A 27,454-nucleotide genomic window follows, 5' to 3' on the forward strand; every position below is an offset into this window, starting at 1 on the left:
ATGATTTCCAGTTTCTTAGATTTTCTTGGTAATTTGTCCTGTACAATTAATCACCTGAGCAATAAACACAACAAAATCAACTTTCTTCACGATTAGTATTTCAGGATCTCTCAACTGACTGACATCCACAGACTGTTGGGCATCATCCACTAACATAGCAGTGTGTTTCCAGCTACTCTTCTGGACTGTGAGTTCATTACACTTCGTAACAAAATAGCCCTACCAACTAACCCTACACCAATTAAAAACCTCACCACTATTCCACTACTTGGCCCTAACTGATCCTACACCAGGCCGGCAGCCTGGGAGGACAGGACACTATCTATCACTCAACACAGCTTGTAACTCTTCTGCAGTAAAATCTTCTACACTAAAGTACATCTCTGCAGCTGCCACCAACACAGCTATTCTCTGTGATTTGTTCCTGCTGAGGCAGGTAGCCTAGCAGTTAAGAGTGTTTGGCCAGTAACATAAAGGTCGCTGGTTCGAATTGCTGCAACATAACCATAAGCTTGGCATACGTCAGGTGACGTCACTCCTACGCAACGCTCGTTTCTCAACCAAGCAGGGATTTGTAGATCTATGTAGCTATGCGGAGGGCTAGATGGGACTTATGTTTACACCTCCTGTGAACACTTGTGTAGGAGAGTTAAGGCACTATAGTCTAGGGTACAATTTGAACTGGGCATAACCCTGAGCCCTCCCCTCTCAATGCAAGTGCATGATGCCATCTGGTGGTGAAGATATAGCTAATACCAGAAAACTGCTACTGTACTTTGGGAATGAAAATATGTTCAGTTTAATTAGGGATAGTCTTGGCCAGTACAGAAAATCCAGTCCAATAAGTTCAGTTCAAGTCCAGTCAGTCCAGGCCAATTAGTCCAGTCAAGTATACTCCAGTCCAGTCTAGTCAGTCAAGTCTATATACAGTACCAGTCAAAAGTTTGGACACACCTACTCATTCAAGGGTTTTTCTTTATTTTCACTATTTTCTACATTGTAGAATAATAGTGAAGACATCAAAACTATGAAATAACACAAGTGGAATCATGTAGTAAGCAAAAAAGTGTTAAACAAATCAAAATATATTTGAGATTCTTCAGAGTAGTCACCCTTTGCCTTGATGACAGCTATGCAAGCTCTTGGGATTCTCTCAACCAGCTTCATGAGGTAGTCACCTGGAATGCATTTCAATTAAGATGTGTGCCTTCTTAAAAGTTAATTTGGGGAATTTCTTTCCTTCTTAATGCATTTGAGCCAATCAGTTGTGTTGTGACAAGGTAGGGGTGGTATACAGAAGACAGCCCTATTTGGTAAAAGACCAAGTCCATATTATGGCAAGAACAGCTCAAATAAGCAAAGACAAATGACAGTCCATCATTACTTTAAGAAATGAAGGTCAGTCAAGGCGTAACATTTCAAGAACTTTGAAAATTTGTTCAAGTGCAGTCGCAACCATCAAGCGCTATGATGAAACTGGCTCTCATGAGGACCACCACAAGAAAGGAAGACCCAGAGTTACCTCTGCTGCCGAGGATAAGTTCATTAGAGTTACCAGCTTCAGAAATTGCAGCCATCATGGTCGAATTGCTGCAAAGAAACCACTACTAAAGGACACCGATAAGAGGAAGAGACTTGCTTGGGCCAAGAAACACGAGCAATGGACATTAGACCGGTGGAAATCTGTCCTTTGGTCTGATGAGTCCAAATTAGAAATGTTTGGTTCCGCTGTGTCTTTGAGAGACGCATACAGTAGTAGGTGTGGTTCCCACTGTGAAGCATGGAGGATGTGATAGTGCAGGGGTGCTTGGCTGGTGACACTGTCAGTGATTTATTTAGAATTCAAGGCACACTTAACCATGGCTACAACAACTTTCTGCAGCGATACACTATCCCATCTGGTTTGCGCTTAGTAGGACTGTCATTTGTTTTTCAACAGGACAATGACCCACAACACACCTCCAGGCTGTGTAAGGGCTTTTCGACCTAGAAGGAGAGTGACGGCGTCGCATCAGATGACCTGGCCTCCACAATCACCCAACCTCAATCTAATTGAGATGGTTTGGGATGAGTTGGACTGCAGAGTGAAGGAAAAGCAGCCAACAAGTGCTCAGCATATGTGGGAATTGCTTCAAGACTGTTGGAAAAGCATTCCTGAAGCTGGTAGAGAGAAGAGTGTGCAAAGCTGTCATCAAGGCAAAGGGTGGCTATATTTTCATTTGTTTAACACTTTTTTGGCTACTATATGATTCCATGTGTTATTTCATAGTTTTGATGTCTTCACTATTATTCTACAATTTAGAAAATAGTAAAAACAAAGAAAAACACTTGAATGAGTAGGTGTGTCCAAACTTTTGACTGGTACTGTATGTCCAAACAGGGTTGGACCCCGGACATTGCTCTGCATTGCATTTAACTTTATAATGTTATGTCTCATTATTTAATTAATATAATCTGCTGGGTATTGAATAGGAGGCAAGTTCAACTGACCATTATTAGGCCCATGCTCTCAAGTGAACGAGATACATTCAATCTATACATTTGTTCAGGGTTTACATCTGAATCAATTTCAAACAATCAAACAGAGGTTTCTCCTTGACCAAAAACAAATGTTTCTCTACCAAAACGTCTGACCCTTAAATCTCTGCCATTACCCTTTAAAATATATTATATGCTTTCTGGGATATACAGTACATCAATATTTCCGTTATACACAAATTGAAATAGAAATGAACATTTACCTTATTGCTTTTTGCACTGCAGAATGTATTTATTTAATCTGATAACCTCAAGTGAGGTACCAGAATAGAAAGACTACAATAACCACAATCCATTGCAGGTCATGTTTATCCACGTTCCATGTGACGACAGATGATGGATGACAGCTGTGGGCTAAGAATAAAAGAACCGTTGATCTGCAACAGAACATTTTGGATTTCTTCTCTTTGGTCGATTTGTCCTCAAATTAAACAGATAAAATCTTAGCAAAGTAGCAGTTTACACAGTTAACCAGTCAAACAAAAAAATATGAAAAAAAATATCCAGCTACCAGAGTAATCGACAGCAATTTATTGCTTTCACAGCTAAGCTAGCTAGCTAGTTAGCAAGCCCAGAGAGGATCTCGACCAGACGTGTGACCAAGTAGTCACACCCTAATCTGGGGAAACATGAGTGAAATGTAGACCAGAGTAATGCAGCATGTAGTAGGACTTTTGTCATCGTGAAAGACATTCACTTTTTTCAGAATCTGGACATGGCTGCCTCATCATCATGCTACAGCCACAGCCGTCCGCGAGATAGCGCTTGCCAGCCTGTCTGCTAAATCAACTAGCTACATCGGAGCTTGAAAACAAATCGTTTTTTTTTGTTGCACATATAATATTGTGGTATTATGAATTCACCCATGTATACATTTGTCGCACGAGACGACAACAGTACTATTTATGCTGAAGTTTCCAAAATTCTCGTCGCTACTGGACAATGGAAGAGACTGAAAAAGGATAATCCCCGATTCAATTTGATGTTGGGCGAACGGAACAGACTGCCATTTGGACGGCTTGGTAAGAGTAACACTTTTGGCATACGCAGTAAATGGTCTTACATTGCATTGAATTCCTTTTGTTACAGTGTCAGCATTCTTGTTCTCACCCTCAAGCTAAACCCATGAATTGTGTCGCATGAAACAGCTGATGTAGACCTCTGATGGAGGCCCATAGGCTGATACACATCACAAGTGCTAATCTGGCACTCACTGCAATGCGCCCAGTCTCCTTGGGAGTCAAACCAGGACATCTACATTATGCAAAAGTGAAAACAAAGTTACTCCCTTATAGTACTGATCATTTTTCAGAATTATTCATTTGTGGCCCACCCCTGTCTCAGTTTATGATCAAGAGTTTGGCCTTGATTATCCTGCAGCCTATAGTCTATTGCTACTTTGTTACAAAATTATAACCACATTTTGGTGATATCACTGTATCCACATGCATCCTTGGTCACTGAATCATATCCTCAGTGGATAGGTCAGAAGATGCCACAAGTAGGCTATATTGGACACACTGAAATGCCGTGTTTGACCTTGGAGAGGGAGAAGGACCTAAGTGATTGCTAAATGATTTCTTGTGTTTACACCGCCCTATTGTAATAACTTTTTCATCCCTTTTTTCTGCATGCGTTTGTTTATCCTCCACAGGTCATGAGCCTGGACTGATGCAACTGGTGAATTATTACAGAGGAGCAGACAAGTTGTGCCGCAAAGCATCTTTAGTCAAGTAGGCATTTTCAAACCTTGACGAGTTGAAAGGGTTCCAGTGTAATAATTTTCACTCTGATAGTGTAATTTTCACTAAATCATGCTGACACTGTAAATATCATCAATATCCTCTTACTTTACATTGTGCAGGTTAATCAAGACTAGCCCGGAGCTTCCAGATCCCGGCAACTGGTTGCCTGAATCGTACATCATCTATCCTACTAACCTCAACACTCCCATTGCGCCTGCAAAGAATGGCATAAGCCACCTGAAAAGTAACCCCAAGACGGATGAAAGAGAAGTTTTCCTGGCCTCTTATCACTCAAGGAAGGAAAGCGGAGAGGGAACAGTGTGGATCGCCAAGTCATCTGCTGGAGCAAAAGGTACAAAACAGTCATGTCTAAAGGCTCATATTTCTACTAACAGCTGGTACTGCTAGATTCTGTAGTCATTGGGTATTATGGGGGGGGGGGGTTATAGTATTGCTGCCTAAAGAAGCTCTCTTTTTAAGATAATGCATGCCTCATGTTTTTGGAAGTTTCCTTTGACTACCCAGGGAGTTACAAACACTGTTGGCAAAATATATATTCTAAGGATTGTATACAAAGATGAGGCTTGGGTTGGTTTTCTTGTTCCAGGTGCTGGAATTTTGATATCCCACGATGCAAATCAATTGCTGGAGTTCATTGATAATCAAGGGCAGGTTCATGTCATTCAGAAGTACCTAGAAAGACCACTACTGTTGCAACCTGGAAACCGTAAATTTGACATCAGGTAAGCAGCTGATACTAATACCTTTGAGTGATAGTACATCTAGTGTGTGTTTATTACCAACAAATACCATATAGGCTTATAATACACAATTCAGGCTGTCTGAGGAACAGCAAAATAAGAAATGTCATCGCTGGTGTTTTTCCCAGTAATCTCTGACTCTGTGGGTTTGCTGTTGTGTTCTTAGGAGCTGGGTGCTCGTGGACCATCAGTACAACATCTACCTTTACCGGGAGGGTGTGCTGCGGACGGCCTCGGAGCCCTACGACAGCTCCAACTTCCAGGACGTGACCAGCCACCTGACCAACCACTGCATCCAGAAAGAGCTCTCACAGAACTATGGCCGCTACGAGGAGGGCAACGAGATGTTCTTCGACGAGTTCCGTCAGTACCTGCTGAGCACCCACAACATAGTGCTGGAGACCAACATTTTACCTCAGATAAAGCAGATTATAAGGTAGCTACTTCTCCTCCGGTGCTCTGCTGTTTGTGTTTACTTCGTTGAAGGAGATGGGGGGAAAAATACAGTTTTGTTCAATGACCTTGAAAACATGGCCTTTCCCTTAACATTGCGTAGTTCTACAAATAGTTATTTATAGGTATTTGCTATACTCTACTTAGACTCCTGACAATGGTTGTTCTGTCTGGTCTCCTAGGAGCTGTCTGACATGCATTGAGCCAGCCATCAGCACTAAGCACCTGTCCTATCAGAGCTTCCAGCTCTTCGGCTTTGACTTCATGGTGGACGAGAGCTTCAAGGTGTGGCTGATAGAGATCAATGGAGCTCCGGCCTGCGCACAGTCAGTCCTATTTTATTTTCTTCTCCCAGTGGTCATAAACATGGCAGGTCTCTTGTCCCTGTTTATCCCCTTCCTCTTGCCTGCACTCGGGTTGGTTCATCCTCTCTTTACGTCTGTTATACTGTTATTCATTACATTTTATTCATAGAATATTTGTTGAACTCTTATTTTCACCAAAGGGTCTACATCTCACCTCCCCCTTTTTGTTATTTTTCCAATTTAATTTAGAATTCAGAGTAAAGGGCCTCACTCCCAAATTACCGTGTGAGACAATGTGATTTAACTGATTTGAGACCTGTGCATGGCGTGTGCTCTACTCAGACTGACCGGCAGTTGTTTGTTCATTCACGCCAACAAGTTTGGGCTGAAATGTTAATTCCTTTTTAAATGTTTGTTCCATTGTTCAAGGCTTAGAAGGCTTTAATAGCCTTTCATGTTAGGATTTAATGAATGTTTCATTTTAAGATCTGACTTCCCGGTGAATCTAAATGCGCTTGAGTGTAAAATTGTCCTTTGAATTGATTTTCCATGCTAGATAAAGTTTCTGGACTCGAGATCATTCAATCCTCCCTATATAATCTCAGTCTGATTTAACTGGCATGGCATCTTATTAATTGCGCTGTTAACTCTGCCTCCTCTAGGAAACTCTACCCGGAGCTATGCCAAGGTATCGTGGACGTAGCCATCTCCAGTGTCTTCACACTGAACAACGATTCCGAACCACGATCATCTTCCTCCTCCCCTGCTCCCTACTCTTCCTCCCCCTCATTTTCTACTCTCACCTCATCCTCCTGTTCCTCTCCGAAACTGAGAGGACCTCTCCACGTGGGCCCATTCACCCGATTGTAAGTCGCCCCCCCCCTGCTTCAGAAGTTCCACCCTCTGCTCTTCACTTCTAGACTTTTCTGAGAGGTCCCACAGGTCAGGAAGCTTGCCACCTCATTGGTTCTTGTTTGATTGACTGAAGATTGAATGTGGGTACCTTCTCGTATGTGCTACCAGATATTCCTCTCTCATACACCACAGTGGAAGGGCATTTCAGAGGGAAACCTGGGCAGACATGCAGGGTATGAATGTGGAGACTTGGTGAATGTTTGGGTGGGTGATGATGATGAATGGGCGACAGACTGATGACAGGTTTGGGGGTCCCAGAGCAATGAGAGAAGCCCTTGTGTTCCAGTGCTGCCACTGAGGCTCCCCTAGACTGTGTCTGGACGACCTCTGAAGATGGAGGGGATGCTTTACTTATTATACAGACTTTAGTGCCTTACATCGCCACCCATACCCACTTAAAGATGCAACCTGACGATTTAGCATAGCATTTCTGCTACTGTGTGTGTTACGTGAGCCAGTGTATTGTCCGTCAGGCAAGTGTGTGTGTATGCGCGGTGTAGACTATTTTTTTATTTAATTTTTTTATTTGGATTTATCCACAAAAGTTAGCATTCCTACATCTTTGTTTCATATCATGGTTATTCACAAAGCCCCAGAGTTTTGTGTACTGCATTTTTTTTTAAAGTATTATAGCAGAAAATGGGATGCATCCAGTTTCTATTTTATTGCTATGTAAATTGTATTATAGCTATTTGATAGCTATTATTCTGCGCATGCCGTGTAGTTTTAGCTCTTCGATTTACGAGACCTTTTCTTTCCCAAGTTAATTTAGTCAGTGGTGTTAATTCACCCCTTGTATAAGAGAAGATTCGTAGACAGATTACTTATTTTTCTCTGTCGACAAAGAGCATTTGTTGAAGGACTAGAGAAACCTTCCCTGTCCAACTGAGACTAGATTTGCAACTTTCCAAACTATTTTGAACCTGCTATGGTTCTGCCAGTGAAACTGTTTGAATTTGAATCGGTCACCTTTATTCTCCCAAGTACATTTACATATAGGCCTACTTGGAATTTGATTTGGTGAAATGGTGCTGCCACAGTAAACGGAATATAGACGATAAACATATACAGATGGAATATATTGACAAGGAATTTATGAATCCACGGACACTGTACACAGTTACGCACAGGGGATCTCCGCTACAGCTGTAGATCAGTTTGTTTGTCATTTTAAGAGGGACTGCATGTTGGTGTGGATGCGTGTGTTAGTGTCTTATGTCCTAATGCAAGTAGGCCTACTCTCCCCTTTTGCCTCTAATACTGAGAGTTCTTAACCAAGCACTTCCTTTAAAATGGTCTCTTTCATACCTTTTTGTTTACCTTCCCAATAGGTCCATGACACATACCTGTTTGTCAAGAACTGCATTGCATTTTGACACCAGATGTTTTGAAATAGATTTGCGTAGTTCCTCACCAATTACTTTTGCAGAAATGTTTGTTTAGTGCGTGTATTAGTGATGCTAGCTCAAAGAAAATGTGTTTCTTGTTAGTTTTTGCTTGCTTACTTAAAACATGTAGTGAACTTGAATTAAACGTAGTAGCTTCAACCCCAGAATTGACTTGATGTCAATGCAAGTTTTTTTAAACATTTTTAAAGCAGCAATCCATAGCAGTGAAACTGCCACGTCCATTTGCAATCTTACAACAGACGTTACTTCAAACAACACTGTTTTTTTTTTCTCCCCCCTCGGACATCATTGCATGCGCGATAGAACAGCAGTACTGTGTGATTTAAAATAAAAAATGCTGGATGCTCCTTCAAAACAATAACAAATGCGCCTGATCTCAGCTTTAAGTGTATTTATTTTTAAAGTGGTTTTAGACTACCAACATTGTCGTTTTTAGGTTTTTAACACAGCTTCCATGATAAGTGGAGTTGTGATACCTGCTTGCTAGAAAGTTGTTTTCCCTGCCCTTGTCTGTTTCTGCGTTTACACTGTGATATTCAATGTAGAACACCTGACCACATTCAGTTTACAGATGCTTTGTAGCATTATACATTTACATTACATTGTAGTCATTTAGCAGACGCTCTTATCCAGAGCGACTTACAGTAGTGAATGCATACATTTTTTTTCTCCGTACTGGTCCCACGGGACCTGACTATCACCCACAGTTATCCCATAGATTAAGTTACCTTGTCCTATGTTAAACTTTGTTTTAAGTATGAGTTAGTCCCTTAACCACCAACTCTTTTCTTCATTATCACACATTTTCAAATATTTTAGTTCATGTTTTGAGTGAAACACTACTTAAGGGACAACATTGAGACATTTAATCACTGTCTTTTTTTTTATGTTTAAAGATTGCTATGAAGTATGGTGTGAATGACTGCTTGAATAGTATCTTTTTGATATGCACATGGTCAAAGCATACAATGTTTATGAATTATAATCTATTTGTGGTTAAACGTTCGGTTAGTTTGTATATCAGAGGGGCAAAAAAAGGTGTTTGTTTCTAGATTGTTTTGCAAAATAAAAAAGACCTCAACTGTATTATTCAACACATTGCTTGGGAAAACAACCAAAGGAAATGATCAGTATTATTATACAAATTGGGGAAATGTCTTTCCATCAAAGGGAAGGGGTGCCTTAGTGGGAATTGCCTCTTGATGTTTGGAAGAAGCAATAGACCTCCTGCATATAAATGCACCTTTCATTTGTTTGAGTGTAAAGATGTAAATTTGCCTATTGCTATTTGGCATATGTGTCTGTGTGACTGTTTAATTGTTCAATCTTTTGTGTTCAGTCTTTTGTAAGGTCTGGTTTTCCTCATGCAGAGTTTCTTTGCACTGAACGTTTCCCATTTTTAATTACCTGCTCGGTAGGTTATGAATTATTTCTTATCAATGAAAACGTGTTTGTATGTTAAAATCAATCCCCCCCAGTATTACTTCCCCAGCTATGAAATCTGTGGGTTTTATGTATTTCAAGTCCTTTAAAGTGCAATCTGTAACTTCCTTTGAGTGTATCATGGCCATGGGAGACAAAGAAGTTATAGATTGCAACAATAAATCAATCATTATCAAACATTTTCACTAAACCAAGGCAGACAAGAATAAATAAATCGGTTGACACAACGGCAACATTGGCACATTGAAATGTTAACCTCTCCAGTCAACATGATTTAACTGTACTGCGTTTAGTCAGATGAATGCCTATGTTTCTTTTAGCTAATGTTTATCAAACTTTTGCATGAAAACTGTCACATTATCATGGAGAATAAAATGTCATGTATCGTTGATCTGAGTCTCCTGACTTCTCTTGTGCCGTAAACTGATATAAGACCCAGGGATGTACACTAGGTATGACATGAAAGAAAATCATAGATGTTGTAAATGATTGCCAGCATTGACTTTATCCAACTGAATGGCAGTCAGGATGACTCTGCAATAGACCAACACAAAGGGTGAGTCGAGATTGACAGATCTACAAATGTCCTTGCATTGTAAATAACTACTCTGTTGGTGCCTTCCTTTGCCAAAGCTTACAATGCCTGGATTGGTATTTTAAGTATCAGCTAACCAGAAATGGTAGCAATCTGTCAGTTAATGACAGACATGTTGGTCAAGTTCCCCTGACCAGATGTTGGATGCATCAACCAATGGTTGTGTGCCACGTCAGACTGACAGATTGCTATAACATATGCGATTGGCTTATATGTAAAATACCTATCCAGGCATTGTAAGATCTGGCAGGCGACAGCTGAGCAGAGAAACACGCCCGTTGTCAATCAGTCACAATTTACCCATTTATCACGGTTTTGATGCTCTCTAACACGGCCATAATCTACATAGAGCAACTGAGATCTGATATCTATAGACCTCTAGCTGTTTGGTTACAGTGGACATGATCTTTGATGCTGAAAATGATTTAGACATAGCATTACACTTTAGATGCTGTTTGGTAATTCCTTCTTTTTCTCACTTCTATGAATAGTCAACCAAACTAATACAATCACTTTTAAAAAGACGGTTTTGATTTTGTTTGATAGCTCTGAAAATTGGATTCTGTCCCTTTAAAGGAATTGACCTTTCACTCACTTCCTATTACAACGATTGTACTTCCTGTGTAACTATGCGCATGTGGTAAACAAGAATAAGCATGGATTTTGCGAATAAGTGGAGTAGTTTACTGACAAGTCCAAGCCTTAAACATTTAACAGAAGCAGGCTTCGGCATACCGAAGGAAAAACAACATGCCGCTGTTCAGGACCTAACGAAGGCTCATATTGAGTCGTTTGACCAAGCAGTTTCAGATGGACTGTGTCGTGCTGTACAGGTAGGGGAACTTTCACGTGGGACAGTCAGTGCTGTGTCAGCCGTGCCTCCCCAAGCCACAATGTTGGCCAAACGTATATTTTTTAAATGTCTGTGTCCACTTGCAAGTGGTGCGTTTAGGATTTTGAAAACGCTCCATTATAAAAATAATATTTTGCTCCATGAAGTAATCAAATCAAAGTTTATTTGTCACGTGCTTAGTTACAGGCTCTAACCAATAGTGCAGATAAGGTATTAGGTGAACAATAGGTAGGTAAAGAAATAAAACAACAGTAAAAAGACAGGCTATATACAGTAGCGAGGCTACATACAGACACCGGTTAGTCAGGCTGATTTGAGGTAGTATGTACATGTAAATATGGTTATAGTGACTATGCATATATGATGAACAGAGAGTAGCAGTAGCGTAAAAGAGGGGGTGGTGGGTGGGACACAATGCAGATAGCCCGGTTAGCTAATGTGCGGGAGCACTGGTTGGTCGGCCCAATTGAGGTAGGGGGGGCACACAATGCAAATAGTCCGGGTAGCCATTTGAATACCTGTTCAGGAGTCTTATGGCTTGGGGGTAAAAACTGTTGAAGCCTTTTTGTCCTAGACTTGGCACTCCGGTACCGCTTGCCATGCGGTAGTAGAGAGAACAGTCTGTGGCTGGGGTCTTTGACAATTTTTTTGGGCCTTCCTCTGACACCGCCTGGTGTAGAGGTCCTGGATGGCAGGCAGCTTAGCCCCTGTGATGTACTGGGCCGGTCACACTACCCTCTGTAGTGCCTTGCGGTCAGAGGCCAAGCAATTGCCATACCAGGCAGTGATGCAACCACTCAGGAGCTCTCGACGTTGCAGCTGTAGAACCTTTTGAGGATCTCAGGACCCATGGCAATTTTTTTTAGTTTCCTGAGGGGGAATAGGCTTTGTCGTGCCCTCTTCACGACTGTCTTGATGTGTTTGGACCGTTCTAGTTTGTTGTTGATGTGGAAACTGAGGAACTTGGGGGGCAGTACAAAAAAAATGCATGAAATGTATGCATTCACTACTGTAAGTTGCTCTGGATAAGAGCGTCTGCTAAATGACGTAAATGTTGAAGCTCTCAACCTGCTCCACTACAGCCCCGTCGATGAGAATGGGGACGTGCTCGGTCCTCCTTTTCCTGTAGTCCACAATCATCTCCTTAGACTTGGTTACGTTGAGGGATAGGTTGTTATTCTGGCACCACATGGCCAGGTCTCTGACCTCTTCCCTATAGGCTGTATCATCGTTGTCTGTGATCAGGCCTACCACTGTTGTTGTCTGCAAACTTAGTGATGGTGTTGGAGCCGTGCTCGGCCATGCAGTCGTGGGTGAACAGGGAGTACAGGAGGGGACTGAGCACGCACCCCTGTGGAGCTCCAGTGTTGAGGATCAGCGTGGCAGATGTGTTGCTACCTACCCTCACCACCTGGGGGTGGCCCGCCAGGAAGTCCAGAATCCGGTTGCAGAGGGAGGTGTATAGTCCCAGGATCCTTAGCTTATTGATGAGCTTTGAGGGTACTATGGTGTTGAACGCTGAGCTGTAGTCAATGAATAGCATTCTCACATAATTGTTCCTTTTGTCCAGGTGGGAAAGGGCAGTGTGGAGTGGAATAGAGATTGCATCATCTGTGCATCTGTTTGGGTGGTATGTAAATTGGAGTGGGTCTAGGGTTTCTGGGATAATGGTGTTGATGTGAGCCATTACCAACCTTTCAAAGCACTTCATGGCTACGGACGTGAGTGCTACGGGTCTGTAGTCATTTAGGCAGGTTGCCTTTGTGTTCCTGGGCACAGGGACTATGGTGGTCTGCTTGAAACATGTTGTTATTACACACTCAATCAGGGACATGTTGAAAATGTCAGTGAAGACACCTGACAGTTGGTCAGCACACGTCCTGGTAATCCGTCTGGCCCCGCAGCCTTGTGTATGTTGACCTGTTTAAAGGTCTTACTCACGTCGGCTACGGAGAGCGTGATCACACAGTCGTCCGGAACAGCTAATGCTCTCATGCATGCCTCAGTGTTGCTTGCCTCGAAGCGAGCATAGAAGTGATTTAGCTCGTCTGGTAGGCTCGTGTCACTGGGCAGCTTGCAGCTGTGCTTCCCTTTGTAGTCTGTAATAGTTTTCAAGCCCTGCCACATAAGACCAGCGTCGGTGCCGGTGTAGTATGATTCAATCTTAGCCCTGTATTGACGCTTTGCCTGTTTGATGGTTCGTCACAGGGCATAGCAGGATTTCTTTTAAGCTTCCGGGTTAGAGTCCCGCACCTTAAAAGCGGCATCTCTACCCTTTAGCTCAGTGCGAATGTTGCCTGTAATCCATGGCTTCTGGTTGGGGTATGTACGTACAGTCACTTTGGGGATGACGTCCTTGATGCCCTTATTGATTAAGCCAGTGACTGATGTGGTGTACTCCTCAATGCCATCGGAAGAATCCCAGAACTTGTTCCAGTCTGTGATAGCAAAACAGTCCTGTAGTTTAGCATCTGCTTCATCTGACCACTTTTTTTATAGACCGAGTCACTGGTCATTCCTGCTTTAATTTTTGCTTGTAAGCAGGAATCAGGAGGATAGAGTTGTGGTCGGATTTACCAAATGGAGGGCGAGGGAGAGATTGTACGCGTCTCTGTGTGTGGAGTACAGGTGATCTAGAATTTTTTTTTTCCCCCTCTGGTTGCACATTTAACATGTTGATAGAAATTAGGTAGAACTGATTTAAGTTTCCCTGCGTTAAACTCTTCGGCCACTAGGAGCGCCGCCTCTGTGTGAGTGGTTTCCTGTTTGCTTATTTCCTTATACAGCTCACTGAGTGCGGTCTTAGTGCCAGCATCTATCTGTGGTGGTAAATAAACAGCCACGAAAAGTATAGCTGAAAACTCTCTAGGCAAGTAGTGTGGCCTGCAATTTATCACAATATACTCTACTTCAGGCGAGAAAAATCTACAGAGTTCCTTAGATTTTGTGCACCAGCTGTTGTTTACAAATATGCACAGACCGCCCCCCCCCTCGTCTTACCTGAGTTTGCTGTTCTATCTTGCCGGTGCAGCGTATATCCCGCTAGCTGAATATCCATATCGTCATTCAGCCACGATTCCGTGAAACATAGGATATTACAGTTTTTCATGTCCCGTTGGTAGGATATTCGTGATTGTACCTCGTCTAATTTATTGTCCAATGATTGCACGTTGGCGAGTAGTATTGACGGTAACGTCAGCTTTCCCAGTTGCCTTCTCCGGGTCCTGACCAGGCATCCGGCTCTTTGTCCTCTGTACCTGCGTCGCTTCCTCTTGCAAATAATGGGGTTGTCGGTCCTGTGGGGTGTTTGGAGAATGTCTTGTGCGTTGTCTTTGTTGTAGAAAAAATCTTTGTCTAATCCGAGGTGAGTGATCGCTGTCCTGATATCCAGAAGCTCTTTTTTTGCAGTAAGATACGGTTGCAGAAACATTATGTACAAAATAAGTTACGAAAAAAACACATAATAGCACAATTGGTTGGGCGCCCGTAAAACTGCTGCCATTTCTTCCGGCACAATTTTGTTAATCCAACAACTTGTACGCCGCCATCTTGTCCATTTCAAATCTTGTGTCATTGATTAAGACGGGTGTCATGACATGCGGCACTTTGGGGCAGACCCACCTGTCTCAATCAATGAGAGATTTGAAATTGACAAGGTTAAGGTTGGTTGAAAATGATGTGCTATACAACAGTACCTAACCTGTAACTCACAGTAATGGATACCAACATTTTTAGGTTAACTCGCATTATCTGGTGTAACAATCTGTAACGATGCAGCTACCTGGTTGTAGTTGGTATCTGTCATGCAAAACCATGGGTTTGGAGAGTTCATGTGAAAATGTTTGTTCCATTTCTCCTTTTCAGTCCATCCGTCCCTTGGAGTTTATGTTTAAAAATGACCGGATCAGCCTGGCATTTGTGGAGGCCACCATCTTTAAACCAGTGGTGGGCAAAGGAAGCATCTGCCGGGACCTGAGGGTGTTCCCAGCAGAGTGCAGAGGGAGACGCTGCTCCTACCGGGGAAAGCTTGTGGTAAGCTTGCCTGCAAACCCAACACGTGTCAAATCTGGATTGTACTGTATATGACGTTCAAGACAAGGTCTTTCTACAATCTATCACAAGACTTGCCCATTGTGATGAATTTAAATTTTGTGCTGTGATCCTTCACAGGCAGATGTCAGCTGGTCCGTGAATGGGGTTCCCAAAGGCATCATCAAGCAGTCTCTGGGCCAGTTGCCCATCATGGTGAAGTCTAGGCTGTGTAACCTGCATGGGCTCCCTCCCAAAGAGCTCATTGAGCACCATGAGGAGGCTGAGGTAGGGGAATGGCACTGTTCCTACCGGCAGGGTTTCCTTTAGCCGGTAATAGCCGGCTTTTGGGCGTAAAAAAATAAATAAAGCCTTTAAATAAAATTGCCATCGGCCAATTTGTCTGGGGGAAGAAAAAAAAAATCCCATTGCGAAATAAGGCTTTTTAGCCTATTCATTGATAAACTGGTATTTCTATGTAAATACATTTGACCGGTCATGCTTGTCGGTCTATGGGTTCATTTGCATAAATCCGTGGAATGAAATTACCACGTGTGCATATTAGTTATTTATCTTATCACATGGGCACAGCATGCAGATAGAGCCTTTGAACGGAAAGTCTGTCAGGCGGCACTTTTACAAGCCCAGCCATTGTGCAACGATTCTAAATGCACTCGTGTGTTTAAAAATTGCTAATATTTTTATTTCTCAACTGGTAATTGAAGCGGCCTCTCCATTCGCCATTCAAATGCATAGTCAACAGAAGGCAGGCTTCATCAGCGCGTCACATACCACTTCGCAATGAGCTGGAGGCAGTATACATTTTGAAAACCTATAGCTACTTAATTGTTTGAAACATTAACGTTTTAGTACATATTATGAGGCATGTTTTACCTTGCTTTAAACTATCCTAGACAAAATCTGACAAAATCCGTGAAGGCAGTTATTTCATAAAGACTTCCATATGCCATTAAAACCATTAGCCTAATTCTCATTTTCTATTCGTTTTCAACTATCTTTCATTGTCCAGTAGCCAAATGCATTACTGCGCTGCTAATGTTTAGAAATAGTTGATAAACTATTATTTCTAAACTAAACGTTCTGATCTGATGCATCAGATGTATTGCTTTTTAACGTTTAATTCTTTTCATGTAGCCTAGGCCTACTGGTTGTGTGAATTTGTTATATTGTCCCTGAGTCCGTTTGGGCTATTTCTTTCTAGACAAGCTGACCAATAGAATATGTAAACTTTTCTTCTATGGGGATAGTAGATTAACATAGGCTCATAGGTTGCACCTTCTGAAGGCTAGGTGAAGCTTTCCCTAAGTAAATTGACAAAATGATATAGCCTAATTAGCCTACTAAATACAATCATTCAAAATAGGTTACTAAAGCATGATTTGGCCACAGAGGATCGTTAGCTTCCTCTAGCTTTAAAAAAAAAAAAAAGCTAGGGGAAGCTGTAAAGAGAAGACAAAAGACTAATCTCTTTTAGTTATCAAAATGATCAGCCATGTCCTTGGTGAGTGCTCACTGCACTGAGCATATTCACTCGTTAACATTGTTGGGTCAGTGCCACTGTTTTTTTCTGTCCAAAGAAAGCTGAGTTATATTATTAGCCTAAATTATGACTATTCAGTCTACTTATCACATTATGAATAGTAGGCCTGCAAATGCCATGATACGTGGAATGCTTTATTAAAAGGTGCATTTTTAACTTCACGTTCTCTGGGTGGCCACCTTAGTCAGGTTATGTACCCATTGCATATATGTCCGTTAAATGAAAATGCTGCCGATCAAATGTCCTGCACCACATTTTCATAACGGAAAACCCTGATCTGTGGGAACCAGTCAATCTGATCATTTATGCTTCGATGCAAAAATCAAGGCACATTTTTATGCTTTTACACTTACGTTTTACAGTTTGCATGCGTCTTTACATTTCTTTAGATTCAATCTCTCTTTCTCTCCATCCTCAATGAAACAGGAAATGGGTGGTTATTTTATTGTGAATGGGAACGAGAAGGTTATTCGCATGCTGATCATGCCAAGGAGGAACTACCCTATCGCTATGTCAAGGCCGAAGTGGAAGAACAGAGGCCAGGGATACACTCAGTATGGTACGCAAGGCAGTTAATGTACAGTATGTGGAGGGTGTTAATGTACAAGCCGAACATTGCATTGTTGGAGCAGTTGAGACCCATGGCCTACTATAAGTAGCCTAACATTGATTATTGCAGTCCTATCGCCTTGATGCAGACAAACGCTAAAGCTATTCTTTGTCTGTCTCCCCAGGTATCTCAATGCACTGTGTGAAGGAGGAGCACACCGCTATCAATATGAACCTGCATTACCTGGACAACGGGACTGTGATGCTCAACTTCATATACCAGAAAGAGCTCTTCTTCCTCCCCCTGGGCTTTGCACTAAAGGTGAGATGGAGCAGTGATATTTGGAATAGGAACTTGCATGTGACATTAAAGTCTGTCCATTAGGTTTTTATGCATGCGACACATAAGAATGTTATGAGAATTGGGCCATATGGCCTATACTGTATGAAATTAAGGTATATATTTAAAATTTTAACCACATTGCCGTTCTGTTTTGGCCAGGCTCTAGTGGACTTCACAGACTTCCAGATTTACCAGGAGCTGATCAAAGGTCGTGAGGCGAACTCCTTCTACAAGAGCTGTGTGTCTGAGATGCTGCGACTCGTCATGGAGGAGGGCTGCATCACCCGCGGCAAGGTGCTCAACTACCTGGGCGAGCGCTTCCGGGTCAAGATGAACCTGCCAGAGTGGTACACCCACGAACAGTGTGCCAACTACCTGCTAGAGTAAGTGTTTGTGTGTGTTAGTAATAACTTCACCATGCTCAAAGTGATATTCAATGTCTGCTTCTTTTTTTTTTTACCCATCTACCAATAGGTGCCCTTCTTTGCAAGGCATTGGAAAACCTCCCTGGTCTTTACAGTTGAATCTGTGTTTGAAATTCACGGCTCGACTGAGGGACCTTACAATTATCTGTATGTGTGGGGTACAGAGATGAGGTAGTCATTCAAAAAGTAATGCAGTCCATGCAACTTATGTGACTTGTTAAGCAAATGTTTACTCTTGAACTTATTTAGGCTTGCCATAACAAAGGGGTTGAATTCTTATTGACTCAAGACATTTCGGCTTTTCATTTTTAATTGAGTTATCCACATTTCTAAAGACATTGACCGGGTCAGCTCTAGCAGGGCAGAAATTTGATGAACCGAATTGTTGGAAAGGTGCCATCCTATGACGGTGCCACGTTGAACGTCACTGAGCTCTTCAGTACGTGCCATTCTACCTCCAATGTTTGTCTATGGCGATTGCATGGCTGTGTGCTCGATTTTTATACACCTGTCCGCCACTGGTGTAGCTGAAATGGCCAAATACACTAATTTGAAAGGGTGTCCACATACCGTGGCCATGGAGTGAATGCCTATAGCAGATACTTTTATTCAAAGTGACTTAGTCATGAGTGGATATATTTAATTTTTGTTGGTGTATGGGTGGTACTTGGAATCTAACCAACTATCCTGACGTTGCAAGCACCGTGCTCTACCAACACACGCACACACTCTTTATGGAATGTGTTCTCTCTGTTCAGCCAGTGCATCTGTATCCACCTGAAGTCGGATGTGGAGAAGTTCTACCTGCTGTGTCTGATGACGCGGAAGCTGTTCACGTTTGCCAAGCAGGAGTGTATGGAGGAGAACCCGGACAGTCTGATGTGTCAGGAGGTGCTCACGCCAGGACGGCTTTACCTAATGTTTCTCAAGGTCAGTTCAGACATCAGGACAGCTCTGCACTCTACTACTGACAAATGATGAACAGTTCTGGATCCGACATATTGGTGAATCAAAAACTATTTATTGTGAATATACTACAACATTTTGGGGAACCGAAGTTGTCATGTTTGGCATGTGTAATGTAAAAACACCACAACATTTTCAGGCCAGAATGCTAGCAGTGTAACCTTGACTGTAAGGCCTTGGTATTAAATCACACTCTAGTTCTCCTCCAGGTCATATAATTACTCTGTAGGATGTGCGTTAACCATTTGCAATGTGATGATAGGAGAAGATGGCTGCCTGGATGGTGTCTGTGAAACTGGCTATGGACAAGAGGGCCCATAGGCTGACTGGTGGGGTGAGCTCTGATAATCTGGTGAAGATGTTCAACATGGGCTCTGATGTTACCCATCCCTTTGAGTATCTGCTAGCCACTGGGAATCTCACTTCAAAGACGGGTATGCTGTGATACAAAACATTCTACTTATTTGTCATTACAACGTATCCACTGTTCTATTTTTCTCCCGGTGTTTTACTTTGAGTTATGCAGATATACATGACGTGTAAGTTACCTAGAAACACATGCTGGTCCTGACATTCTGTTCCTCTTCCCTCCTGCCGTCAGGTCTGGGCATGCTCCAGAACACGGGACTGTGTGTGGTGGCCGACAAGCTCAACTTCATCCGCTACCTGTCCCACTTCCGCTGCGTGCACAGAGGGGCAGCCTTTGCCAAGATGAGGACCACCTCCGTACGTCGTCTGCTGCCCGAGTCCTGGGGCTTCCTGTGCCCCGTGCACACCCCCGACGGAGAGCCCTGCGGCCTCATGAACCACATGACGGCCCACTGTGAAATCATAGCCCCGGCCCTGCCCACCACCACCCTCCCTGCCCTGCTCTGCTCCCTCGGTGAGTACAGACAAACCTGGGAATTGTGAATGTATAGCTAGCTGCCTCGCTATGGCGTCCTCCATGTCGTAGCCCGTGTTGGAGATCAGAGACGATGCTGTTGTTTCCAATGGGGTAGTTGTACATGACAAACACTGAACATGTGTCCAAAGTAAAACACAAAGGCCTGGGATTCAACGTGACAGGATATCCAAGGTTATGTCACTCACTGTGATTAGCATGCAGCTGGAACCTATTGGGTCCTAAGGTTTATTCGTACATACTGTGTGTCGATGTGTGAAAATGCTCAGTCATTTATATGCGATTGTGTTGTCCCATCATTCTCCTCCAGGTGTGACTCCTGTGGATGGTTCTCCTGGCAAGGCCTACACTGACTGCTATCCTGTGCTCCTGGATGGTGCCATGGTGGGTTGGGTAGAGACTGAGCTGGCCCCCTTCCTCGCAGACTCCCTCCGCAGGTTCAAGGTAAGGCAGGGCATCTTCTAACCATCTGCAGTTATAACATGGGTTTGATCATCACTCACTTATGTAATAGATAATTCATCACACATGAATAGTGGCAGCTAGTTGTGTTTTTCTGCCTCTTACTCATTCTTGTTCATGCCACTCTCTTGCAGGTGTTGAAGGAGAAGAAGATCCCTCCCTGGACTGAGATAGTTCTGGTTCCCCAGACCAGCAAGGCCAGCATGTACCCAGGCCTGTACCTCTTCACCACCCCCTGCCGCATGGTGCGGCCTGTCCGCAACCTGGCCCTGGGCCAGCAGGAACTGATCGGCACCTTTGAACAGGTACTACAGTCGCAAGCTGCTTAAAATCTCTCAATTCCTGGGCATCCTTAGTAAACCCCCTAGATACTAATCGTAGCCTCTGGGACAAGAAGGAATGCTTTCAAACTAGTTTTCAAGCTGAGGGTATTGTCAGTGATTCTTTGTTTTGTCAACTCTAGGACAGTCATTACAGTAATTGTTGGAAGTTGTTTCTTGAGTTTGGTTTGTAGTGTCATGTCAGTACCTAGTTACTTGTAGATGGTTAGTCTGACCGTGCCTTCAGAAAGTATTCATACCACTTGACTTATTACACATTTTGTTGTAATAAAAAAAAAAAAGAATCTCACCCATCTACACACAATACCCCACAATGACAAAGTGATTTTTTTTAAATAAATGTTTGCAAATATATTAAATGAAATACAGAAATATCACATTTACATAAGAATTCACACCCCTGAGTCATACATGTTAGAATCACCTAACATTTATTGAATCAGCTTTCTAGGTAAGTCTCTCTTAGAGCTTTGCACGTCTGGATTGTACAATATTTGTTATTTTTTAAATTCTTCAATCTCTATGAAGTTGGTGGTTGATCATTTTTAGACAGACATTTTCAAATCTTGCCATAGATTTTCAAACAGATTTAAGTCAAAACTCTAACTAGTCCACTCAGGAACAGTAATGTTGTCTTGGTAAGCAACTCCAGTGTATATTTGGCCTTGTGTTTTAGGTTATTGTCCTGCTGAAAGGGGAATTTGTCTCCGTGTTTGTTGGAAAGTAGACAACCAGGTTTTCCTATAGGATTTTGCCTGTGCTTAGCTCTAGTCCATTTCTTTTTATCCTAAAAACAACTCCCTAGTCCTTGCCGATGACAAGCATACCCATAACATGATGCAGCCACCACCATGCTTAAAAATATAAGGTGGTACTTAGTGATGTGTTGTGTTAGATTTTTTCCCAAACATAATGCTTTGTATGTAGGACATTAAGTTAATTTCTTTACCAATTGTTTTGCACTCTTACTTTAGTGCCTTATTGCAAACATGATGCATGTTTTGGAATGTGTTTATTCTGTACAGGCTTCCATCTTTTCACTCTGTCATTTAGGTTAGTATTGTGGAGTAACTATAATGTTGATCCATCCTCAGTTTTCTCCTACCACAGCCATTAAACTCTGTTTTACAGTAACCATTGGCCACGTGGTGAAATCCCTGAATGGTTTCCTTCCTCACCGGCAGCTGAGTTAGGAAGGAGGCCTGTTTCTTTGTAGGGACTGGGTGTATTGATACACCATCCAAAGTGTAAATAATAACTAAACTATGCTCATATTCAGTGTCTGCTTTTAAAAAGAATACAGTGCTTTCGGGGAAAGTATTCAGACCCCTTGACATTTTCCATGTTTCGTTAAAGCCTTATTCTAAAATGGATAGTTTTCCCCCCCCTCAATCTACATACAATACCCCATAATGACAAAGCAAAAACAGGCTTTTAGAAATGTTTGCTAATTTATATATTTTTTAAATGAAATCAATTTACATAGGTATTCAGACCCTTTACTTTTGTTGAAGCACCTTTGGCAGCGACGACAGTCTCGAGTCTTCTTGGGTATGACGCTACAAGCTTGGCACACCTGAATTTGGGGAGTTTCTCCTATTCTTCTCTGCAAATCATCTCAAGCTCTATCACAGGGCTGCCCAACCCTCTTCCTGGAGATATACTGTCCTGTAGGTTTTCATTACAACCCTAGTTTAGCATATCTGATTCAGCGAGTTAAGGTCTTGTTGAGCAGCTAATAAGTAGAATCAGGTGTGTTAAATTAGGTTTGGACTGAAAACCCGGTAGATCTCCAGGAAGAGGGTTGGGCAGCCCTGCTCGATCAGGTTGAATGGGGAGCATTGCTGCACAGCTATGTTCAGGTCTCTCCAGAGATGTTTGATTGGGATAAAGTCCAGGCTCTGGCTGGGCCACTCAAGGATATTGAGACTTGTCCCGAAGCCACTCCTGCATTGTCTTGGCTGTGTGCTTAGGGTCGTTGTTCTGTTGGAAGGTGAACCTTCACCCCAGTCTGAGGTCCTGAGAGCTCTGGAGCAGGTTTTCATCAAGGATCTCTGTACTTTACTCCGTTCATCTTTCCTTCGACCACATGGCTTGGTTTTTGCTCTGACGGGTACTGTCAACTGTGGGACCTTACAGACAGGTGTGTGCCTTTCCAAATCATGTCCAGTCAATTGAATTTACCACAGGTGGCTTCCAATGAAGTTGTAGAAAGGATGATGAATGGAAACAGGAGGCACCTGAGCTCAATTTTGATTCTCATAGCAAAGGGTCTGAATACTTACAGTACCTGTCAAGTTTGTACACACCTACTCATTCAAGGGTTTTTCTTTATTTTTAGAAAAAATTTACATTGTAGAATAATAGTGAAGAAATCAAAACGTTGAAATAACTTCTATAGAGTTATTTTTTGGTTATGTAGTAACCAAAAAAGTGTTAAACAAATCAAAATATATTTTGAGATTCTTCAAAGTAGCCACACTTTGCCTTGATGACAGCTTTGCACACTCTTGGCATTCTCTCAACCTGCTTCATGAGGTAGTCACCTGGAATTTATTTCAATTAACAGGTGTGCCTTGTTAAAAGGTAATTTGTGGAATTTCTTTCCTTAATGCGTTTTGAGCCAATCAATTGTGTTGTGACAAGGTAGGGGTGGTATACAGAAGATGGCCCTATTTGATAAAAGCCCATGTCCATATTATGGCAAGAACAGCACAAATAAGCAAAGAGAAACGACAGTCCATTACTTTAAGACATGAAGGTCAGTCAATCCCCAAAAATGTGAAGACCTTTGAAAGTTTCTATAAGTGCAGTCACAAAAACCATCAGGCGCTATGATGAAATTGGCTCTCATGAGGACCGCCACAGGAAAGGAAAGACCCAGTTACCTTTGCTGCAGAGGATAAGTTAGTTGGTGTTAACTGCACCTCAGATTGCAACCCAAAAAAATGCTTGACAGAATTCAAGTAACAGACACATCTCAAATTCAACTGCATAAGCTGTCCTTATGCAGGACGCAACGCGGAGAGCCTGGATACAGCCCTTAACCATGGGATATTGGCAATATACCACAAACCCCTAGGTGCCTTATTGCTATTATAAGCTGGTTACAAATGTAATTAGAGCATTAAAGAAACGTTTTGGCATACCTGTGGTATACGGTCTGATGTACCTCAGCGTTCAGCCAATCAGCATTCAGGGCTCGAACTACCCAGTTTATAATCCCATTTATGCACCCAAATCTACAGTATGCTGTGACGTTTGCTTCTTGTGTGGACAGTTAGAGACAGTACCTTATTCTGTTTGAGGAAACATTTGTGAATAAAGCTTCTCTCTCCTGTTTGACAGCTCTACATCAACGTGGGCATCAGTGAGGATGAGATCGAGCCGGGTGTGACCACCCACCAGGAGCTCTTCCTCCACAGCATGCTGAGCGTGGTGGCTAACTTCATCCCTTACTCGGACCACAACCAGAGTCCCAGGAACATGTACCAGTGCCAGATGGGTAAGGCTGCACCAAGTTTTCAGAAGCAGGCATCACTGGTGTTTTCTGAGTTCAGTTACCCTTAGATACCTTTTTTTTATTTGAGTGTTTTTAGCTAATTCCTATACAGAGAACACTACATGTGAAAAAATGTGCTTTATTCTTCTAGAATGCCTGACTTTTAAAAAATGATCCCGTTGGTGTAACTCATCTTCTCCTCCACAGGTAAACAGACAATGGGCTTCCCCCTCCACTCGTTCCAGGACCGCTCGGACAACAAGCTGTACCGCCTTCAGACGCCTCAGAGCCCTCTGGTCAGGCCTGTCATGTACGACCACTACAACATGGACAACTACCCCATCGGCACCAACGCCATTGTCGCTGTGATCTCCTACACTGGCTACGACATGGAGGACGCCATGGTGAGACAGCTAGCTATACATAAATTCACTTTTTATTTACCCATTGGCTGATTTCACTGTACCAGGTGTGTGTAGAATACATGTATAAGGTGTGTGTGCATGCGTAAGTGTTCTATTTTAATTCTGTTTGCGCCTAGATCCTGAACAAGTCGTCATGGGAAAGGGGCTTTGGTCATGGCTGTGTTTACAAGACTGAGCTGGTAGACCTGGCAGAGAAGATGAAGGGCGAGGACAACCTGGTGTTTGGGGTCAAACCCGGTGACCCCAAGGTAATGGACAAACTGGACACTGATGGGCTGCCCTACATCGGCGCAGTGCTACAACATGGAGACCCCTTCTACAGCTACATCAACCTCAACACCGGGCAGAGCTTTGTCAACTTTTACAAGTGAGTTATCCAGTTTGTCCTAATGTTCTTTCCATTGTCATACCATAGTGTTGACTATTTATTTCTCTACTCTATGGTGATGAGTTGGCCAGATGCAGCGGCTAATGCAATTTAAAACCTGCTGTCTTTCCCTCGCTTTCGTAGGAGTCAAGAAAGCTGTGTAGTAGACAACATCAAGGTGTGCAGCAACGACGTTGGCTCGGGCCGCTTCAAGCGCGTCTGCATCACCGTGCGAGTGCCCCGTAACCCCACCATCGGGGACAAGTTCGCCAGCCGCCACGGGCAGAAGGGCATCCTGAGCCGCCTGTGGCCTGCCGAGGACATGCCCTTCACAGAGAGCGGCATGACCCCCGACATTCTGTTCAACCCTCACGGCTTCCCTTCCCGCATGACCATCGGCATGCTCATCGAGAGCATGGCTGGCAAGTCGGGCGCCCTCCACGGCCTGTGCCACGACGCCACTCCCTTCACTTTCTCCGAGGAGAACTCGGCACTGGAGCATTTTGGGGACATGTTGCGCGCTGCCGGCTACAACCACTACGGCACCGAGCGCCTCTACAGCGGCCTCAGCGGCCTGGAGCTAGAGGCGGACATCTTCATCGGCGTGGTCTACTACCAGAGGCTGCGTCACATGGTCTCCGACAAGTTCCAGGTGAGGACCACTGGCGCGCGGGACAAGGTGACCAACCAGCCGGTGGGCGGAAGGAACATCCAGGGGGGCATCCGCTTCGGGGAGATGGAGCGCGACGCCCTGCTGGCCCACGGGACCTCCTTCCTGCTCCACGACCGCCTCTTCAACTGCTCTGACCGCTCTGTGGCACAGGTGTGTGTGGACTGTGGTAGCCTACTGTCCCCTCTACTGGAGAAACCACCACCCTACTGGTCGGCCACACGCCACCGCAAGACTGTCTGCCTCCTCTGCGGCAAGAGTGACTCCATCGATACGGTGTCTGTGCCATACGTCTTCCGCTACTTTGTTGCCGAGCTGGCGGCGATGAACATCAAAATCAAATTGGACGTGAAGTGAATTCAATGTGAAGTTTGTTCAGTCTACCCACCAGCCACAGACAGTGCTATATTGTGCACAGGAAGTTTGTCTTCTCCCGTGTTTGACTGGGAGTGGTCAGATACTAAAGCCTTTAATATAAAACATAAGGCCTATCTCCAAATGTAATCTGTCACATGTAAAAGCAAAAAATATGATTGCAAAGAACTTACTGGAGTTTACACAATTACCTGAACTACAAAGCCATACTGATCATCAGAATGGCCAAGTGCTTGAGAGGTTTCCCCTCTTGTTGTCCAGAATGGACTCTACCTATCATAAGTTATGGCTGAATTGAGACTTGGGTCAAGGATAGATAGAATTTTCCAAAAATGTTCAGAAGTTACAAAGATATTGTACAGTAACTGTCTAACATATACTGATTTACAAAACAATATTGTGTATTTAGAGTGAAATCCTCTTAAGAAAATACATTGTGATGGTGTACATTGAGCATGAGACAAAGTCGATTGTGACTACTAGGTAATAAAAGGAGTTTTGTCAATGACTAACTACACTTTACTCTTCAGAATGACAATCAATACACATTCAAGTTGTTCCTGTCATAACCAGCACCTTGAAGGAGACAATGTTGTGCACAGGGCTTTAGCTTCTTATGTCCTGTTTTTTATACCTACCAGAAGATGCTGGTGGGAGGAGCTGCAGGAGGACAGGCTCATTGTAATGGCTGGAATGGAATCAATGGAACGAAGTGTTTCCATGGGTTTGATTCCGTTCCAGCCATTTACAATGAGCCGCTCCTCCCACCAGCCCACTGCTACCTACCTCCCCCAACAGATAAAATATATTATACATTTGACTACATTAAGAGTAGACAATGAACAATGCAATAGGCCACGTCATTCGGTATGTAAACAATTATTACACCCTTTCTCCCACATTGAAGATGAAAGAAAAGCTGTTGATTTGATTTTCACAATTCCCTTTACAAGAAACCCATGTCATTAATGCAGGCCTTTGGAAACAATCTTCATTTAGAGTACATTCGGAAAGTATTCAGACCCCTTGACTATTTCCACATTTTGTTACGTTAAAGCCTTATTGCAACATTAATTAAAATGTGTTTTTACCCCAATCTACGCACAATACCACATAATAACAAAGCAAAAACAGTTTTTTTTGAATTTTTGCAAATGTATTCAAAATAAATGTAATCACATTGACATAAGTATTCAGATCCTTTACTCAGTACTTTGTTGAAGCACCTTTTGCAGCGATTACAGCCTTGAGTCTTGGGTATAACGGTACAAGCTTGGCACACCTATATTTGGGGAGTTTCTCCCATTCTTCTCTGCAGCTCCTCGCAACCTCTGTCAGGTTGGAGGGGGAGCGTCGCTGCACCTGGAGCAGGTTTTCAAGAATCTCTGTACTTTGCTCCGTTCATCATTCCCTCGATCCTGACAAGTCTCCCTGCCCCTGAAAAACATCCCCACAGCAGGATGCTACCACCACCATGCTTCACCGTAGGGATGGTATTGGCCAGGTGATGAGCGGTGC

At 43.1% G+C, this 27,454-nt stretch overlaps 2 protein-coding genes across 2 annotated transcripts; both read left to right on the plus strand.

The window, feature by feature from the left end:
• The first annotated feature begins 2,855 nt into the window (after nucleotides 1-2,855).
• Nucleotides 2,856-9,958, plus strand: LOC106576805 (tubulin--tyrosine ligase). Its single transcript, XM_014154235.2, has 7 exons — nucleotides 2,856-3,560; nucleotides 4,193-4,271; nucleotides 4,403-4,635; nucleotides 4,891-5,026; nucleotides 5,211-5,480; nucleotides 5,680-5,823; nucleotides 6,465-9,958. The coding sequence occupies exons 1-7, from the start codon at nucleotides 3,392-3,394 to the stop codon at nucleotides 6,670-6,672; spliced, it is 1,239 nt and encodes a 412-aa protein (XP_014009710.1). The 5' UTR covers nucleotides 2,856-3,391; the 3' UTR covers nucleotides 6,673-9,958.
• Nucleotides 9,959-10,751: 793 nt separating this feature from the next.
• Nucleotides 10,752-26,453, plus strand: polr1b (RNA polymerase I subunit B). Its single transcript, XM_014154234.2, has 15 exons — nucleotides 10,752-10,997; nucleotides 14,882-15,049; nucleotides 15,188-15,334; nucleotides 17,034-17,166; nucleotides 17,342-17,478; nucleotides 17,659-17,882; nucleotides 18,683-18,854; nucleotides 19,153-19,324; nucleotides 19,492-19,773; nucleotides 20,105-20,238; nucleotides 20,391-20,561; nucleotides 23,946-24,102; nucleotides 24,307-24,503; nucleotides 24,641-24,891; nucleotides 25,036-26,453. The coding sequence occupies exons 1-15, from the start codon at nucleotides 10,821-10,823 to the stop codon at nucleotides 25,916-25,918; spliced, it is 3,405 nt and encodes a 1,134-aa protein (XP_014009709.1). The 5' UTR covers nucleotides 10,752-10,820; the 3' UTR covers nucleotides 25,919-26,453.
• The last annotated feature ends 1,001 nt before the right edge of the window (nucleotides 26,454-27,454 follow it).

The sequence above is a fragment of the Salmo salar genome, chromosome ssa18, assembly GCF_905237065.1.
Source record: "Salmo salar chromosome ssa18, Ssal_v3.1, whole genome shotgun sequence".
NCBI lineage: Eukaryota > Metazoa > Chordata > Actinopteri > Salmoniformes > Salmonidae > Salmo > Salmo salar.

What these genes read in the sequence shown, in the direction of transcription:
- LOC106576805 (XM_014154235.2), top strand. Translation starts at nt 3,392, where the DNA reads ATGAATTCACCCATGTATACATTTGTCGCACGAGACGACAACAGTACT. An exon ending in GTCATCTGCTGGAGCAAAAG is followed by an intron (nt 4,636 to 4,890) that starts GTACAAAACAGT and finishes TTCTTGTTCCAG; the next exon opens with GTGCTGGAATTTTGATATCC. An exon ending in CAGATAAAGCAGATTATAAG is followed by an intron (nt 5,481 to 5,679) that starts GTAGCTACTTCT and finishes CTGGTCTCCTAG; the next exon opens with GAGCTGTCTGACATGCATTG.
- polr1b (XM_014154234.2), top strand. Translation starts at nt 10,821, where the DNA reads ATGGATTTTGCGAATAAGTGGAGTAGTTTACTGACAAGTCCAAGCCTT. An exon ending in TTTACCTAATGTTTCTCAAG is followed by an intron (nt 18,855 to 19,152) that starts GTCAGTTCAGAC and finishes ATGTGATGATAG; the next exon opens with GAGAAGATGGCTGCCTGGAT. An exon ending in GAATCTCACTTCAAAGACGG is followed by an intron (nt 19,325 to 19,491) that starts GTATGCTGTGAT and finishes TCCTGCCGTCAG; the next exon opens with GTCTGGGCATGCTCCAGAAC.